This window comes from Coccinella septempunctata, chromosome 2 (genome assembly GCF_907165205.1).
Source record: "Coccinella septempunctata chromosome 2, icCocSept1.1, whole genome shotgun sequence".
NCBI lineage: Eukaryota > Metazoa > Arthropoda > Insecta > Coleoptera > Coccinellidae > Coccinella > Coccinella septempunctata.
This window is the reverse complement of record NC_058190.1, coordinates 2,164,801-2,183,772: the sequence shown is the minus strand read 5'-3', so window position 1 is coordinate 2,183,772 and position 18,972 is coordinate 2,164,801. Positions and strand designations below refer to the sequence as shown.

Genomic DNA, 18,972 nt, shown 5'->3' with positions numbered 1-18,972 from the left:
AAATAAAAGTTACCACTATATTACTGAAGTGGCGGAGTGAAAAAAATCTTTGACTATGCCACTGCATTTCTACATGAAAAAGTGTCTGTAGAATGTAACATTTGCTTTTCGATATCACTGACACTTGACGAAATAGAGGCACCAATACGAAGAGCCGTAAAATGAGTTTTCACTTATAACTTGAAAACAAAAGAAGATAAAGCGATGCGGTTTTGGCCATTAAGAATCTATTGAAAATCGAGGTCGGAAACGTGCCATCCATTTTTCCCTAGCTCTCACGGTAACAGAGCTATACCATTCAATCCCATCGAATTTTGCCCACCCTGTACATACATTCCGGCCATCCATTATGATGCAAAAATTTACAGGAAAAATCTCACTCGATTCCCCAGTCTAATGGAAATTGAGTTAAAGACCCTGTATGTCGAATGAAAATCATCAATTTTCAACACCTACACAAATATCATTTATCCGCTTGCAATCTTCAGTTAAAGTTCCAATCGATCTGTAAATTTAACTTTTCTCTCATAAAGCCCTCAACCTTGATCAGAAAATCCTTCGAAACCTTTCGTTTTAAATATCTCGCGAAAAAAAAAGGAAAACCTTGATCTGAACCCAAGAGTGAATCGATAATGAAAAAATTTCCTTTGAGATATGTACAAAGAGGTAAACGAAAAAATTAAATACGAAATCAATCAATATCTAGGAGATATGTTTGAAAATATGACGTATTGATATGACTGAAAATTTGAGCTTATTGATTGATAAGAATGTCGATGAATTGGAAAAGAGAAATTTTTAAATGAAATAAAAAAAAAGAAATATTATGAAATAAATACCTACTCATAAATATTTGTTGAGGATCCAACGTCTTTCTTCATCCAAAATTCTGATGGAAAACTACTTGAAAACGAACAATGCCAGCGAATTTCACATTGAACCATGTCATAACGTTCTTCCTCCAGGATAAAGCTCAAAAGAACCGCCATAAAATGACATGAATCAATCTTAAATTAAAATTTCCCATACTTAACACTGAAATTGCAGGAAATTAAAAAAATGATGAAGGGACATCGATTATGTTACCAACATAAAATAAATCCAACTGAATTACATTAAATTAAGTTAGATAAATGATAAGTCTGCTTGCGAAATATAGTAAAAGTCGATTCATTCACGTACTCATAATCTTCAATGAGTAAAATACTCCCCGAATGTTCCTCCAGGCGATTACTGAACTCGAATGACAAATAAAAGTATAATTTCGCTCGGAAATCTTCTATCCGTCTATTATTATTGTCTCTTAAAACTCGAGATCGAGTTAGTCGACAGCATCAAACACATATCTCCACGTCGTCTAAATTGATCAGGTTCTCGCCGCTGCCTAATTTCAACAACGTCTTTTTGATGCGTAGAGCTGGAAGTCTCACGTTTGGATTCTGGTGCCAGCATTCTCTCATCACTTTCACCATGCCGTTCAAGATCTGAAAAATAAAATATGGCGGATTTAAACGCGCGAATATTACAGGTATTCTGTCCTCGTCCCAATACACACGGTCTTTATACAGGGTTGGGCATAAATCTGGAATGAAATTAATATTTCTTCAATCAATATCTCAAACTGAATACGCTGAAACCCGTTAATTAGCCCTATTTATTATGGTTATTTTACATATTGCCATAGGAAAAAATCCAAACGATTGAGGTCTGGTGATCTTGCTGGCCAGGCAATATAGGACTCAACAGTTAGTGATTATTTCACTTTTATGATGATTTTGCCTTGAGGATGTAAGGTAACATATCTACATACATTTATTTTGACTTACTTGAAATAACGAAGTTGTTTTTTTCCACCCTTAGTACAACAGATATGAAAAAAAATTAATATAGAGCCGTGTTCCAAGTGGAAAACTGCCTGTAGAAAGTTTTTATCGTTTTTAGATATTTTCGAAAATAATGAAGTTATGGCGCATTTTCGAAATCGACAAAATATCAAACAAAAATATCCACAAGGATCAGTTTTAACACCTCTTCTTTTCAATTTATATCTGTGTGAAATCCCTACTACTTCTTCTGAAAAATTTATATACATGGTGATTCATAACCATTGGGACATAAGCTAAGGGCAGATTGTTTGGACCAAAATATGGCGATAGGACCAAATATACCTCAATAAAATATTGCTGTGGTAAAAGATAGAGGGCGTTAAAGTTGATTTTTTTTTCGTTTTTTTTGCTAATAATTTCACTGTATATTTTTTCATCCGTTTTTAAGAAGAACATAATTTAACAGTTCAGAGCATCGGAAGGGGATTTGAAGTAATGATTTATTTATTTTATTTATTTATTTCGACGATAAGGCATAATTAAAAACAATGTAACATAAAAAGAATAAACTTGAATTAAATGTTCTACGTGGCCTCCTCCTATGCGTTTTCTAATTCTTTTGATAAAGCACTTTCGAACTTCGAAGAAAATATTATTCTGTGCCCTTATAAAAAATTCAAATTTAACGCTCTCTATCTTTTTCCACAGCAATATTTTATTGAGGTATATGGTCCTATCGCCATATTTTGGTCCAAACAATCTGCCCTTTGCCTATGTCCCAATAGTTATGAATCAACCTGTCTATGCTAATGATATCGCCCTCGCATTCCGTCATTCTGATTTCAAATGAATAGAGAATAATCTATGATAATCTATACTTCATTCAACTTTATTTTAGCAGTCGGTTGGCCATGGAAATTTGACACATTTCACTCTGTATAGTATGAAAATGTGGGGTTATGACGCTTGTCAAAACATTTTTGGGTTTTAAATCAACGCTATGTTGCCCGTTCTACGTAAAAGTTTCTGTTATTACGTATTTTATCACAATGTCGAATCTCTTCGGAAAATATGTGACATAATTGAAGTTTATACAAACTGATTGAAGGCATACCAAATCCAGTTATTTGCATGGAAAATATAAGAGATCAGTATTATATCATAATATGCACTAGCTTGAGGAGGGTTAATGTTCGTTATCTTCTTTGGCTTACATCATTTGTAGATTTCAAAAATATTAACTCGTAGATGAAATGCATATGATGCAGTGGTTGGGAATGGGCATCTCTCGAAGGAATTAACAGATAATTACAAGAATGTTAAATTCTTCAACAAAAATCTTGCATCAATATGAGTACAAGGAATTAAAGGAAGTTTCAAGTCAAGATGAATTTCACCTTTGAACAGAAATTTCACATGAATAAACAATTAACAGGACAACAGACGCGTATTTGTGGCTGTTCATCTTAATACATTGATATAATAATGATAATTAGGTATTTATTGGTACCTTAAGACATTTACAATGTATAGGACAAGTCAAACGAAAAATAGAAAAATCCATTTTAGGAAACTTATTCTCCGCTGACATTTATCGAAAATCCTGTAGTAAACTTTTCGCATTAATTCACTCAAACATAAAATTCTCAAATGCCACCACTTTTTTGGGTCCCCCAATAGAAGGAAATTCATTGTCATCCTCTTCATTCACAATCTTTCTGATTGTGGAAATATCCAGCTGAAATATAAGTCGTTTAGATTCAGATGAAACGTTATATAAATTCTCTTCCATAGAATATGTCCGCTACCGTCTGACGTATTGTGGATTTTAGAATATCAGGGTAAAACTATTTGAATGAGCGGACCTGATGAATTCTAAATAGCATTTCCTGAAACCCTGTCTCTTTTTTCAGTCATTTTCGGCATTTTCGTAATAAAAATTGATATTAGTTGTGGCAACGGCGTTATGACCAACCCCTTCCAACTTCTATAGGCAGAAATGCAACCGCTTTAGTTCGCCCTTCAACCGGTGCGATTACTTTGGGGCGCTAGCGTCGAGTCGTGTTACTATAGAAATCAAAAATAATATCTTTGATAGAAATCCTACATAGATTTTCAATCTATGAAATACTGTTCTGATGACAGATTTATTTTGGCGAAGTTTTTCCAAGAAATGTTCTTATTTTTTCAATAATTTGTTTGACTAGTGGGAATCATATACGTTCTTCTAGTTCCGTTTCTTGCTTTACTGGTAAGTGATTGGTTTTTTGATAATTATGTTTGTGTAATCATGAAGCTTGGAATTTGTCTGCTCACCGTTGGCTTGAGAAAGTATAAGTTCTTCAAAGAAAAATTGTATTTTAACACGTTTAAAGTTGACTTGGTTTAAGGCCAGCTGTTCGATGAGACCGCTGTCGCCAAAATCACTCCAACTCAATTGTGGCTATTCTTTAGATCTCATAACAGGCCGCTTGGCCACAAGGAGTGCTTTTTGTGTTGTCCAAAAAGGTGGAAAATATGATTCTATATCATATTGGTTCAAAAAATAATACCATTGAGTTTGAATACGACCGAGTTGAATACCCAAAGTTCATACAAAACCCTTTTAAAATCCTACTAATTTGAGATGAAGTACAATTTTGCAACTGAGTACCTACTTATTTATGGATGTATTTTCAGTATTTGAAAACTCAACATTCCTTCAACAAATTTTTCTCGAAAATGGTTTACCAGAAGAAACAGAGAGTTTACCGAAGAGAAGACTTCGAATATCCAGTCAACAGAAGCAATTACAAGATTACCTATAATTCATTGCTGGTTTACTGTAATAGTTATGTCGTTATATTCCTAACCAATATCATTTTCTGCAGAACAACTTCTTAGAGATATGGTTTAAGGGTTAATAAAAATTCCGCTCTTTCCTAAACTGCTCTTATTTTATTTTCCAATAATTTGTACTTGAATACTTTTACAACACCCCCTGCAATGCAGTCGTTTTATTAGATGGTACCTTTTTAGTTCCATGGTGGGTAATTTCAGTCTTCAATTTTAATTGTTTCTGTACCTACAATTCAATAGTTGAAAAAAAAAACACGATTCATTTTTCAATCAACAAATTTGTCATCGATTTATCTGTACCTAATGTAGTATCTTTAGTTTTGTTGCAAATGAATGAAATAGTTTAATTTGTGAATTACAAGTAAGACGACGCAAAGTCTACTGGGGTTCAAAATTTCAAATCGAATGAATAGGTTTTGGCCCGCCACCTACGACCGATGCCGCAGAGCATTAGTTCCGATTTCCGTCGGTGCGATTTTGGAGCAGCGCTGTTGTAGTGCCTAGAAATCATAGATTACAAACAGTGTCAATAAATTTAGTACGGGAGTCGGACTTCTTTTCTTTTGGTATTTCTATGGTTATGACATTAACGACATTTCATGAGTGCCAACCTAACTTCGTTCTAGTTACAAAAACTTGAGAAAATTATTTCATGGCCAACCGGCTGCTAAAATAAATTTGAATGAAGTAGGTATATCTACAGATTCAGAACATTTGAGAAACTACTTTATCGAGTGGCGTTTGCGTCCTAACCCAAATAACACCGAGGTTTCGTGTTTCCATTGGAATAATCATCAAAAATATAGAAAGTTGAGCGTAGTTTTCGGTAATTCTTTTTTGGAACATAACTTCAATACGAAATATCTAGGAGTTAAGCTGGATTCCTCGCTAAATTTCGAAGCGCATTTGGAAAATTTGCGCCTGAAGTTAAAAACTAGGAATAATATCCTGCATAAACTCGCTGGTCCTTCATGGGGTGCTGATGCAGCTACTCTTCGAACGACAGCCCTAGCTTTGGTTTTTTCGGCTGCAGAATATTGTTGCCCCGTTTGGATTAATACTGCTCATGTGCAAAAAATTGATGCATAGATGAATCTTGCTATGAGAATTATTACTGGAACTATCTGAACTACACCTATTCAATGGTTAACAGCTCTTTCAAATATTGCACAGCCCCATATTCGTACACAGACTGCGTTTATAAATTCTTGGAATAAATTCCACTCCTTTTCCGACTCATTTCCAATTCTGTCCTATATTCCATAAAATACGATTCCTAGATTGAAATAGCGTAAACCCTAAATGGTTCAACTCCTTCCTCAATTAGAATATAAGGGACAAAGACCTTTGGCAGTCTGAATGGAATAGGTGCATTATTTTCAACAAAGAATTAGTAACTGATCCCTCGAATAGAGTTCCTGGTTTTGATCTTCCCAGGAAAATGTGGTGTATTCCAAATCGTATAAGAACAGGTCACGGACGTTGCAATAGTATGCTTTTCCGGTGGAATTCAGAGTTGAAAGCCCTAGTTGTGAATGCGGGGAACCAGAAGAAACCATAAATCATCTTGTTAATCCTTGTTCCATATATAAATTTCAGAATGGTTTTAGGGCTTTTCATGCAGTTTCCGAACCTTTTTTGGAATTGGATTGTGAATTTCAGGTCATTCTGTCATATAGAATATAATTCATTATGTTATGTATTGAATGTATGTATTCGTTATCCGAGAAACACCACATGTTCCAATGATGGTAATGTTCAATGAGACGGAGTCAGGCCCATCAGTTGTATGCCAAAGATTATAGAGTAGAAAGATGGGAAACGAGGCGACTAAAGCGATTTGAGCGCCATCTGTGTGTCACGCGTGTTTTTTGAGCCATATTTTCGCGATTAAGACGCGTGAAGCGTCTTTAAGCGGTGCTATTCGAGCGAATAAGTCATGACGTCAGTCTTTAAGACGCTTTAAGCGGAACCTGGCGGTCTGTGGAGAGCGCCTGTGTCATAGAGTCATCTTGTCTCTGGCCTGTGTCGTCTTAAGCACAGAACTTCTTAAGCGGAAAGAGGTAATATAAAGAAGAAGGGAGAATATGTTGTTTATATCGAATTTGATTTGAATTCCTACTAGGGAAGAGTGCTTTTATTGCCAATAATGCAGTTTCTGCATTATCATTTAGAATAAATAAATATTTTTCAAATAATAGCCAAAGAACAGAAATTGAAAAATTCACAATTCGATTTGCTGTCTAATGACAACGACAGATGACTCAACCATCAGCGATATTCTGTTTTTGCGACAACAAAATTAATGACGTCACGCTTAAAGACGCTTTAAGACATCGATTAAGACGCTTAATCGTGTTACTAAGACTGGTTAAAATATTAATTTGAGTGCCATTTGCAGAAATAAATGACATTTTTTCAAAATTTCAGATGTCAATTTTGATCAAAGAGGTTTTGAATGTTTTGATTCTCATTCCGCTTTTTGTTTATCTGGCTCGTTCTAGTTGCTGATTTTTGAAGTTTTTTGTCTTATTTCTTGGTGAAAACATCAAAATATTGTTCGAAAATTATTGAATGGTGAAGAACGGTGGATCAAATAATAAAATGTATTTTACGTGATTAAGTTTTTCACTCAACTAAGGAAAATGGAAGCGTAAGTATTGAAAGTCGGAACATGTGAATCGGTCATTCATTGATTCTAATTATCAGTGCTCCGAAGTGGATAAAATTCTCAGGGCTTGAAAACAATTACTTCAGCAAACACTACTAACTACACCATGTGCAATGAACATTTTACTGCAGGTCAATTGAGAACTGTTCATCGACGTAAATTGTTGTATGCAGAAAGCATCCCTTGCATGAACGGCCTATTAAGGGGAAATTATGACCTTTATGATACGTCCATTCAATGATTCTCAATTGCTACTCTTTCAATATATTCAGATATGCAGAGGTTTTATTGATTTCCATTTGGGAACCGAGTGACTGTCAAATTGTTGTTTGGAAAGTCAAAATTTTATGAAACCTGCTGTGAGTGTTTTGTTCATTCATTAATCAATTTGTATATTGTGTCATGAAGATACCATATCATAAGGAAATCATAAAAAAACCACCAAGAAACTATACTGACATACAGGTCTTGCATATGTCTGTAAGTTTTTTTTTTTAAGTGTGGTTCTGAAAATTCTTTAAATAATACCTGAATGTGTAAGTAACTGGAAGTATGCTATGATGGTATATTGAATATTGGTTCATATTAATTTCTGATATATTTATATTTTACAAATTCAACTAAGTTCATGAATTCAGAACAACCTATTGTACAGAAACAACACCTTCAACGTATAGCAGATCACCATATACTTTAGTGTCCTAGTTAAAGCTTCATTTATTGCCCACTATTTCAATTTTTGTAAATTTTTTATGAATTGCAAATAAACATATAGCACATCCAACAGCGTTTTTCGTTGATATCAATTGATTCCAAACAATGTTTAGATGAAAACTAACATCCTGATCACAAAGCAAAACCATACTTTTGTTTTGTCGCTCAGGATGTTTGTATTCTGTTAGAAACAAAGTCAATATTGGAATGCAATACGAGAAAGAGAATTCGAATTTCGCGCTCCTCAATCAAAAAACAGAAAACTGTTATCAAAAAGTTTTCCTGTATTGACAGTGCGTTTTTAGCGCCATCTCATTGTCACGCGTGTTTTCACTGGCCAAAATGTAGTCGGTTGTTAGTACTAGCGATATGAGGGCGTTTCCAATCTTTCTACTCTATAATCTTTGTTGTATGCTAGATATCGAATGAGAATTATATCGATGCCTAAATAAAATTCTAAAAATCCAACGTAGTAATTATTCTGGAAGATATTACACATTATATCACATTTTCCTGCCTTTTTTTTGGTTCAGATAAAATTTTCTGGTAACTTGGAGAAGACTCCCTGGATTTTTTTTTTCGAACGAAGGATCAATTTTTGCAGTGCGAGATGCCCTTCAATGTAAAATATTTCAGCATATTTTGTAAACAGTTTCATCATATATAGAAATAAAGACCTTTATGACTTTAGCCGCGGCTTTAAAACTCCTCTCCAGAGGAAAATTCACTTATCCCAAATATCTCAGATATCAAAAGGATTAAGCTCTGTTGGAGCCCTTTCCAGGTTTTCGGGCTCATGGTGGTGGTCGGGTCCGGGACGCTCCTCGACTCCCTGTCGCCGGTTGGATTCCTGCTCCACCCGCACTTCCTGTCGGAGCAGACGGTGTTCCTCTGAATTTCCCATGTAGGTACTTGCGTACAGTTCTCGCCGTTCCCAGCAGTACCGCTATCCCCTATAGATATTTTGTCCAACTGAAGTTACCTCAAGTTCTCTGGTAGTTTCTTCGGTATTAGGCCTGTAGATGATATGACAATAGGGATGGTCTTTATATCTTTCAGCTTCCACTGTCTCCTGGTTTGTTCCTCGAGTTCTCTGTATTTTGAAATTTTTTCAGTGTGCCTATCTAGAAGATTGTTATTATTTGGAATCGTCACATCGATGAATAGTGCTCTGTCCTCATCCTTATTGAGCAATATGAGGTCTGGTCTATTGTGGGTTATTTTTCGGTCTGTGAGAACCGTGCGATCCCAGTAGAGCTTGTGATGTTCGTTTTCCAGCACAGCATCCGGATGGTAATTGTAATAAGGAACCTTTTTCGAAGTTAGAAGTTGGTGTTTTAGTGCCAATTCTTGGTGAAGAATCTTGGCAACAGCATCATGTCTATTTTTGTACTCCGTGCCCGCGAACTTCTGACATCCCCCGGTGATGTACTGGATAGTTTTATGTGTCGCACAGCTATAACGACAGCTATCGTCCGCCACTGATGCATCCTTGGCGATATATTTCATGTAGTTCCTTCTTGGAATCACCTGATCCTGGATGGCGAGCATGAAGCCCTCTGTCTCAGGAAACAACCTTCCGGAAGTCAACCAGTAGTTCGACGCAGATATGTCGACGTAATCAAGGTTGACCTCGTTCTGGTGCCTTCCATGCCAAGGTTTGCCAATCAGTTTCTGCAGAGTGAGGGATTGCAGGGAGAAAGGTTCTTTTACTAGGGTTTTTTCCTAAGCTCGTACCCCCTTAACCTCTGCTGAAACTGTATATTTTACACCTGCTATAATTATTGTTTGATGTTAAAAATTGTAATACTCTTTATCAAAAGAATATATATACCCACTCAGTAGGTTCAGGGGTCAAAGGATGTGCAAAACTAAGATTTATAGGAGCCTAAGATCAAAATAGCCCAGAATAATTAGATTCTGTGAGGAGCAATTTTTTCACTTCTACTTTGCACTTACAGAAAAGAACTTTTCTAGCTGTTTTGCTTACTTCAAAAAGTTCGATTATATGAATATCTGGTATTTTTATGGTATGTTATGGTCAAAATCGAGAAACAATCTTCCGAATATCTTTCCAATGGATAAAATCGTTTGTGAGATATAACTCAATAGAATGTAACTTTTTAACCGAGCAGAATTGGAAAAAAATTTCTTTTTAACTCAGGAATCCCCTGATGAAATACATGTACAGGTCGAAGACTTATATGTTCATGAATAATAATATAAAAAATATAGAATGCTCACCACGTCACTAGACCACCTATTAGGCACGCACGGTCGTTGCTGATCGGTACAAACAACTTTTTTCATCTCCTCGAAGCTTGGATCGCTCGGTACCACATCTGAGAAGGGCGGCTTATATTCTTCCGCAATGCCGTTGCTCACCGTCCTACGACACACCTCCCATATCACCAAACCGAAGGCGTAAATATCGGCACGACGAAACGAGTCGAAATAGTCCATTTGAATCCTGAAATAATCGGAAAAATGTTGAAATGTTTTCCTAGTTTCGGACATTCCCTCACGGGATATCGAATTTGGGACACCCTGTACAAGTCAGAGACAAACAACGTATACTAAAAATAAAATCGGGATCTAACTTACGTTTCATCAAGTACTTCGGGTGCCATGTACCTTTTGGTGCCCACTTTCGGATTGTCACCTATGTCTAGCTTGTCATTGGTCTGGGAATGCATGACAGCTAGACCGAAATCCGCTATGCAACACGTGCCATTCGCTTTGACGAGGATATTTTTACTTTTTATATCCCTATGGGCGATGGCAGGTTTGCCCTAAAATGAAATAAGATTCATAGTAAAAATATGTGGATATGGTAGGTATATTCATTAAAGCAAGGTCAAAGATTATAGAGTAGAAAGATGGGGAACCGAGCGACTAAGCGATGTGAGCGCCATCTGTATTTCAAATGTGTTACTAAGACCCTAAGACTGAATGAAATATTAATTCGATGGCCATTTGCAGAAACATTTTTTGTAAGATTTCAGATGGCCATTTTGATCAAAGAGGTTGTGAATGTTTTGATTCTCGTACCGTTTTTTTTTATCTAGCTCGTTCTAGTTGCTGATTATTATTTTTTTTGTCTAATTCAAGATATCGTTCGAAAATTATTGCATGTTGAAGAACTGTGCATCAAATGAAATGGATTGATGAACTTTACGTTTTCAGCGCCATCTCATTGTCAAATGTGGCAAACATAAGCCAAAATGTAGTCGGTTTTTAGTACTTGAGATGTAAGGGCGTTTCCTATCTTTCTAAGCTATAATCTTTGGCTATGGTGGTTCTTCAAGCTCAAGTAAGCGGAGATTAAGAAAAAAATTATCAAGAAATCCCTTCAGAGGACGTGAATTCAGAATCTCAAAAAAAATTCTGGACACTCTACAAGTCGAAAATTTGAAGCTATAGAGCTAAATTTTGGAAATTTCTTCTTTCAGAAAATGCTCGAATATACTCCATTCACTATTATTTCAGCACTTGGTTGGCCATGAAATAATTTTCTCATGTTTTTGTAATTAGAACGAAGTTAGATTGGCACTCATGAAATGTCGTTAATGTCATAACGCCGTTGTAAGAACTAATATCAATTAATATTACAAAATGCCGAAATTGATTTAAAAAAGAGAGAAGACAGAGTTTCCGTAAGTGCTATTTAGAATTCTCATTCAAATAGTAGGTAGCTAGGTTGCCTATTATTTGAATGAGAATTCTTACTTATACTTATATTTCAGCTGAATATTTCCACAATCAGAAAGATTGTGAATGAAGAGGATGACAAAGAATTTTCTTCTATTGGGAAACCCAAAAAAGTGACGCCATTTAAGAAATTTATTTTAGGGTAAACGAATGCGAAAAGCTACTACAGGATTTTCGACGAATATCATCGTAGAAAAAGTTAGAGAAAATTAATTTTTCTATTTTTCATTTGACTTGTCCTATACATAGTAAATGTCTTAAGGGATCAATAAATATATCAGAGTATTAAAAATAAACAGCCATAAATACGAGCCAGTTGTCCAGTTAATGGTTAATTCATGTGAAATTTTTGTTTAAAGGTGAAGTTCCTCTTGCCTTGAAATTTCCTTTAATTCTTTTGACTTCCATTGATGCAAGATGATTTTTTTGAGGAATTTGACATTCTTGTAATTATCCGTTAATTCCCAACAGAGATACCCATTCCCTATTTGTATTGTATTTTCCATGCAAATAACTAGATTTGGTATGCCTTAAATCAATCAATTTAAGAGTAGCTTTTTGATAGGAAAACAAACTACCGAAAAACTCCTGAATTGATTTCTTTGTATTCAAAGGTTGTGGAAAAAGGATCTGTGTCCACACACGATAAATAAATTTTTGTGCCGAATTGTGCTAAGTTTGTGTTGCAAATACTGCTAACTATTTTCAATGGGGAATTCTCCTCAATTTGGGTTATCACTGCATATTAAAGTTTAAACTGAATAATTATGAGTTTCATTCAAGAATTTTCCAAATTCACCACGGAAGCTGTTCAAAATCAATCTTCAAATATGGGATTTTAAAATTTAAATCGCTTCGTTTCAAATTTACGATTTGGCAACAGCGCTTACTAGAAAATAAAAAGAACAATGTCCGATCAGCTTGTTTATAAAATAAGAGCTGTTTATTCACAGTCATCATAAGGCGCGTACTTACTGGCGAGCCTCAACAGCAACCGGCCATAAAATTTTACGACCTTCCTCGTTCGTCGCAGACTTCATAGACAGCCATCTTTGTCTATCTCATCAAGATAATGTATTTGTTGTCCTTAATGATCAACGCATATTTCAGTCGACGTTGCCAGCTTGTGCAATCGACACAAAACGCTCTAAATTTTAAATACCCATTTTTATTTTTCATTTTTAAGTACTTGAAATAATTTTTTTTTGGGAAACGGTTGTTTCAAAATGTGACGTTTCAAAGATATTTCATAAAAATACATCATTTTTGTCGCAAGGAGTATTCCCTATTTGACACGAATTTTCGTTGCCAACTTCTCATACATGGAAAAAAGAACATTTTCGTTCTACGACATCGAAAAAACCCCAAAAAAAAAACGAAGAGTAGACCTGCAAATTCCACTAAATGATTTCTTCCTTACCTGGGTACCGAATATTTCGGTATGTAGATGAACCAGACCGTTCGCAATCGACAAACATATCTTCATAAGTTGGTGATGACTCAACGAGGTACGATTCAAATGATCGTACAGGCTGCCCAGAGAGTGATAATGAGTTATTAGCCAAAGTTGGGTGCAGGAGCTTCGAGAAGTCATATCTGAACCAATGTATCCGAGTATATTTTCGTGACGCAGTAACACCGTGCTGAAAAAAAATAAGCAAATTAAGATTTTCTACGATATAACTATCAAAATAAAGTGCATGAAGATCAAAATACAGCAAGGGATAGGTTATGAATTGGTCATTGGACACTTATCTAAAGAGTCAAATTAATTATTAACTTTTTTTTTAAATGAATCACATGAATGTGATTTTTTCTATTACTGAACCATCAATGTCATGCACAAAACACACAACAAATCCCAAATTATGTAAAAAAATTTAATTTGAAACACATTTAAATATTTGAATGATCAAAGGTAACACAATAGCACAAATAGAATCTAAAAATTTCCATTGTGAGTATTTTGTCGAGGTTGACAAGTACAAGGTGCGGCACGCAGGGCGGACGTTTTTCAGATGGGCATAACTTTCCCCCACTGAGGACGAGAGAAGTGGGGAAGGTGCCGTTAGACTCGTGTGTTCCTAGCATTTATTATTATATTATAATTTATACTGATCGATCAAAATGAGAACCTCATTTTGTTCATGAGTGACGAAGCCCACTGTCACCTCAACGGCATGGTTAACCGGCAGAATTGCCGTTATTGGGCTAATGAAAATCCACAACACTTACACGAAAGATGCTGCACAGCCCAAAAGTTACGGTTTGGTGCGCTGTATCGCAAATTCGCATCATTGGCCCTTACTTCTTCGAAGACGTTAATGGTCGTGCTGTTACCGTGAACTCAGGGCGGTACGTCGAAATGATCAACAACTTCTTTATCCCCGAATTACGACGGCAACGTGTTCCAATCCGACGTGTGTGGTTCCAACAGGATGGGGCGACCGCCCACACAGCCAGAGCATCAATGGACGTTATTCGCCCTCTCTTCCCTGGTCGCCTTATTTCCAGGTTTGGCGATGTTCATTGGCCTCCCCGGTCCCCAGATTTATCCATATGCGATTTTTTCTTATGGGGACACCTCAAGTCTAGAGTATACGAGACCAAGCCCCGAACTCTGGACGAATTGAAAAGGGCTATTCGCGTGGAAGTTGCCCAAGTTGAGAGAGCGATGTTGGAGAGAGTCTACGCGAACTTCCAAGAGCGCCTCCAGCACTGCATCACCGATTTCGGCCACCACAGGCCTGATGTGATTTTCCACACTTGACTGTCTCAAATGCTATTTCCTTGAGAATCTGATTCCGTCAATAAATGTGTTTTTGAGTAATAATTAACGCTTTTATTATTTTTTTAAAACCATCCATCCTCCGTGCCGCACCCTGTATTTCTGAACTCCTCCAATGAAAAAATCATTTAAAGGAACATCGAATTTTCCTTCTGCGTTTTCCGAAAGTCACAGACGAATTTAGGTGTTCAAAATTGCCGTTTTCCCTTATTTCAAGTTTTTCCTTTATAAATCTAAAAGTTTTGAACGAAAAATCGATCGTAATAATAAAAAATACCGGGTGTTCCATCTCAGACGAGCCACCCCCGTATATTTCTTACCCCATAGTGAATGGAAAAATTTCCCGAAACACGTCGAATTATTCTGTTTGGGGAGCTTCAACCCCTCAAAATTGAATAGGGGGGAGGGGTTGAGGGATACTTCGTTTGAAAGCTATTGAAAGTCTCTTTACAGCGAGGAGGATCGCTTTCTAATTTTTCTGTTATTGAAGGATCAATCGCATTTTCCAACATTTCAAGATAAATTTCGCCATTTAAATTACCAGGAATAAACAGAGGTCCAATTAGGTGGTCTCCCAAAATTACATCATTGTAAAAATAACCAAAATATTCGAGGTGGCTCATTTGAGCTAAAAAATTGTTTGTGTTTCTATAAGGAGCAACCTCCTAAGAAGGGGCGCTTCAACCCCTCAAATTTATAGGGTAGAACCAATTTTTTAGCTCAAATGAGCCACCTCGAATATTTTGGTTATTTTTACAATGATGTAATTTTGGAGACCACCTAATTGAACCTCTGTTTATTCCTGGTAATTTAAATGGCGAAATTTATCTTGAAATGTTGGAAAATACGATTTATCCGTCAATCCTGCCAAATAAAAAAAAGTGATAGGCTTGTTCCAGTAAAACAGGAAGTTGCAACATGAAAATTTTTAACACAAAATTATGATTAGTCCTCCATAAACGTCCAACAGGCTATCGTTGTGAACAACCTAGTATACAGCATAGCTGCCAAACCAGACGTTTTAGAAATTTAGTTGAAGAGCATTCACTTTGTACTTTCAATTCCGCATCTCAGGAAATTATTTTCTGATATACAGGGTGTTCCCAAATAAAATTATTCAATAAATGAGTGATTTTTTGAATGGAACACCACCTATATTTTTGCATATTTTCAATGCTCTTCAATACCTCTACGCATGATGAATAATATTAGGGATATTTTTCCAACGGTACGGATCATATTCAGAAAAGAACTGCAAAATTTCGACGAAACATTAGTTCGGTAAAAGTCCTTTACCGATTTCCATAAGCGATAGAAACATGAATTTGATCAGGATTTCTTTTAACTTTGTCTACTAATCGTTCCTAAATGATCAACCTCTCTTATACAGGGTGTCCGTTATCAATGTCAAAATATGAAGAATTTCAAATTGTTTTTTCTCGATTTTCCGAAATGTAACACCCTGTATTTTTTCCATGATAATGTACACAGTTTAGAACCTAACATTTTATCAGGAGTAACCTTAGGATTATTTTCACTCCTGAGTACAACAGACACGAAGAATGACATTTCAACCAAAAATTTCAGGAATAATGTACATAATAACTAACGGATATTTTAAATGAGCCACACAATGGAGCCAAACTGAATGACCAATTTTTGAAAAACTTAAAAACCCTTCCAAAATCATAATCCTTGAAGTTCAACATGAAAATGTTAATGTTTGTCCAAATAAGTAACACATAAATAGGTATTTATTGGTAACTTGTGTATTCTAACAATTACAGAGTTTTTCCGGCATCCAAAAAAATTATTATTCATGAAATGGATAAAGAAAATTTTTCTTTCTTTTTTTCAACGCCCGTTTGTTTTTATATCCAATATTCAAATAGAATTTTCCGCTCTGATTTCATTTTTCGTTCCTGCTGGACGCAGGAGTGAAAATAGCCCTTTGGTTACTTTTGAAAAAATGTAAGGTTTTGAACTGTGTACAACATCATGGAAAAAATACTGGGTGTTACATTTGAAAAAATGGAGAAAAGACAATTTGAAATTCTTCATATTTGGACATTGATAACGGACACCCTGTATAAGAGAGGTTGATCATTTAGGAACGATGACTAGGCAAATTCTTAAGTTAAAAGAAATCCTGATCAAATTCATGTTTCTATCGCTTTTGGAAATCGGTAAAGGGCTTTTACCGAACTACTGTTTTGTCCAAATTTTGCTGTTTTTTCTGAATAAGATCTGTACCGTTGAAAACATATCCCTAATATTTTGCATCATGGTAGAGGCTTTGAAGAGCATTGAAAATATGCATAAATATAAGGAGTGTTCCATTTAAAAAATCACTCATTTGTTGTATAATTTAATTTGGGAACACCCTGTATATCAGAAAATAATTTCCCGAGATGCAGAATTGAAAGTACAAAGGGAATGCTTTCCAACTAAATTCCTAAAATGTTTGGTTTGGCAGCTATGGAAGCCTAACGCACTATTGCAGGACCCTGTATATTTTCGAATTTTGTAATTTTTTTCCAATTCAAAGATGACGAATTCAACTCAAAATCACAAAAAGAAAAGAATATCTACAGAAGGCCTCTAGACTTTGTCCAAAAAAGTGCCTGGAGAAGGTTTAACTTTCAGATCTGAAGCTTCGAAAACAGGGAAGTTGTGAAAAGTTTCTGAAATTGACAAAACCTCAACTTTCATTTAACTCTAAAACAAAAAATAGAAGGAGGCTACAGTTTTCACCATTCTTTATCAGAAAAAAAACCAAATATCTGTTGTAATTTCCAAAATCCCCTTACTGGATATGGAATTCGGAACAGCCTATAATAATTTTCTTAACTCACCTATAGATCTCGGTCTCCCTCGCCCAACTGGCCTCATCTCTGGAGAAAAATATTTTAACCGCTATATTTTCACCGTACCAGATTCCTCTCCAAACTTCACCGTAACGACCTTTACCGATGCATTCCGCCAACGAGATCTGTTTCGCCAACGTTCTCTGTATCAGAAGGGGCAGTCCGGATCCACTTCCCGAAGTCATGGAATGCTCCAGGTACTCCCTGAGGGTACTGTCTCCGGCAGCGGTGGCCCTCAAAAGATCATCTGACGCATAATATGATTCCGGATCGTATCGGCTCTCGTTACACAATTCTCTTCTGTGTTTTCGCTTCATGATAAAGAGCACGAACATGATGCACAATATCAGAATGGCAATCGGCAGGAGAACTGCCCCTATCAGTTTTAAAATATAGTGGAAGGGGTCGGCATTATTGACGTTTTCCACATACATGGCAGGAAGGACGGGAAAGTCCCCATCGTTGCAGAGGTCGCTTGTGCAACAATCTACCAGATACTGGCCGCGTGCTTGACGTTTTTCCTTGACAGAGTATGAGGGAGGGTGGCAAAAGAATGCTAGCTGGTCAGATTCTTTTGTGCAGCCTCTGGATATAGTTTCCAAACCTAAAATGAATTCGAGATCATTACCACAGGTCAAACAATAAATATCTAGTGAGATTCACACAGATATTGATACAATAAATAATTCTTTGTAACCTTCTAAAGGGCACTCCTGTTATACAAACTGTAAGATTTTCATGAAAGATTTCTGAGTGCTCAAAGGATAGAAGTTGAAATTTGGTCAATAATTAAACAGTTCTGAAGTCGATTGAAGAATGAGAATCCTAGTGATATGCTGAAAATTTTGAAGTGTTCTCACTAACCATTTAGATCTCTGACCCTAGATTTCCAACACTGAATGGCATCCAGACACACTGACGGATTGTTACAGTTAGGTGCCTCGCAAGTGTGACAACGGAATCTCTTTCCACCTGGAATATTTTTATCGATAATACGTTTCTGCAATTCTTCTAGATCATTAGGTGGTGGCTCCCCAGGATCACTATCTTCTGTTATGTCTTCATCAGAATCTTCTTGTAAAGATATCCCAACATCAGATATCTTGCCTGAAATCAAATCGGTTATTTCGAGGTAATATGATTATAAATTGATCCCTTCATTTACCGAAGGATGAAGTCCATAAAACAGTTGAAAATAGATAAAAATAAATATAAAATAGAAACGAAGCCATTTGACGCTTCTAATGTTTATATTTTCTAATATTTTGTTCTTCAACTTTCTGTGATAATAACCTCACATTTTTCTGTCAACATCGACTGTTCTATCAAGTGATTATTTTTATTATATGGACTCAGTCCTATAATTAAGTTGATAAAGTTATTTTATTTATATAAGATATCAACGAAATGTTTACATAACGCATACATATTAACATATCGATAAAATTTAAATATGTAGAATAATCGAGAATGAGAGCATACATTAATTGTCTCCAGATGCCAAATCATATCGACCAATCAGAGTGCAGCGCATCTCCCGCCAAAACATTTCTCTGG

The 18,972-nt window shown here is 35.9% G+C and overlaps 1 protein-coding gene across 1 annotated transcript; it reads right to left on the bottom strand.

Moving 5' to 3' along the window:
- Positions 1-1,262: 1,262 nt before the first annotated feature.
- On the bottom strand, positions 1,263-18,755 carry LOC123306361 (activin receptor type-1). Its single transcript, XM_044888328.1, has 7 exons — positions 18,581-18,755; positions 18,280-18,522; positions 17,404-18,019; positions 13,181-13,403; positions 10,654-10,841; positions 10,294-10,519; positions 1,263-1,484 (listed from the first exon to the last, which is right to left on the bottom strand). Exons 1-7 carry the CDS (start codon positions 18,645-18,647, stop codon positions 1,335-1,337), a joined length of 1,713 nt encoding a protein of 570 aa, XP_044744263.1. The 5' UTR covers positions 18,648-18,755; the 3' UTR covers positions 1,263-1,334.
- Between the last annotated feature and the right edge of the window lie 217 nt (positions 18,756-18,972).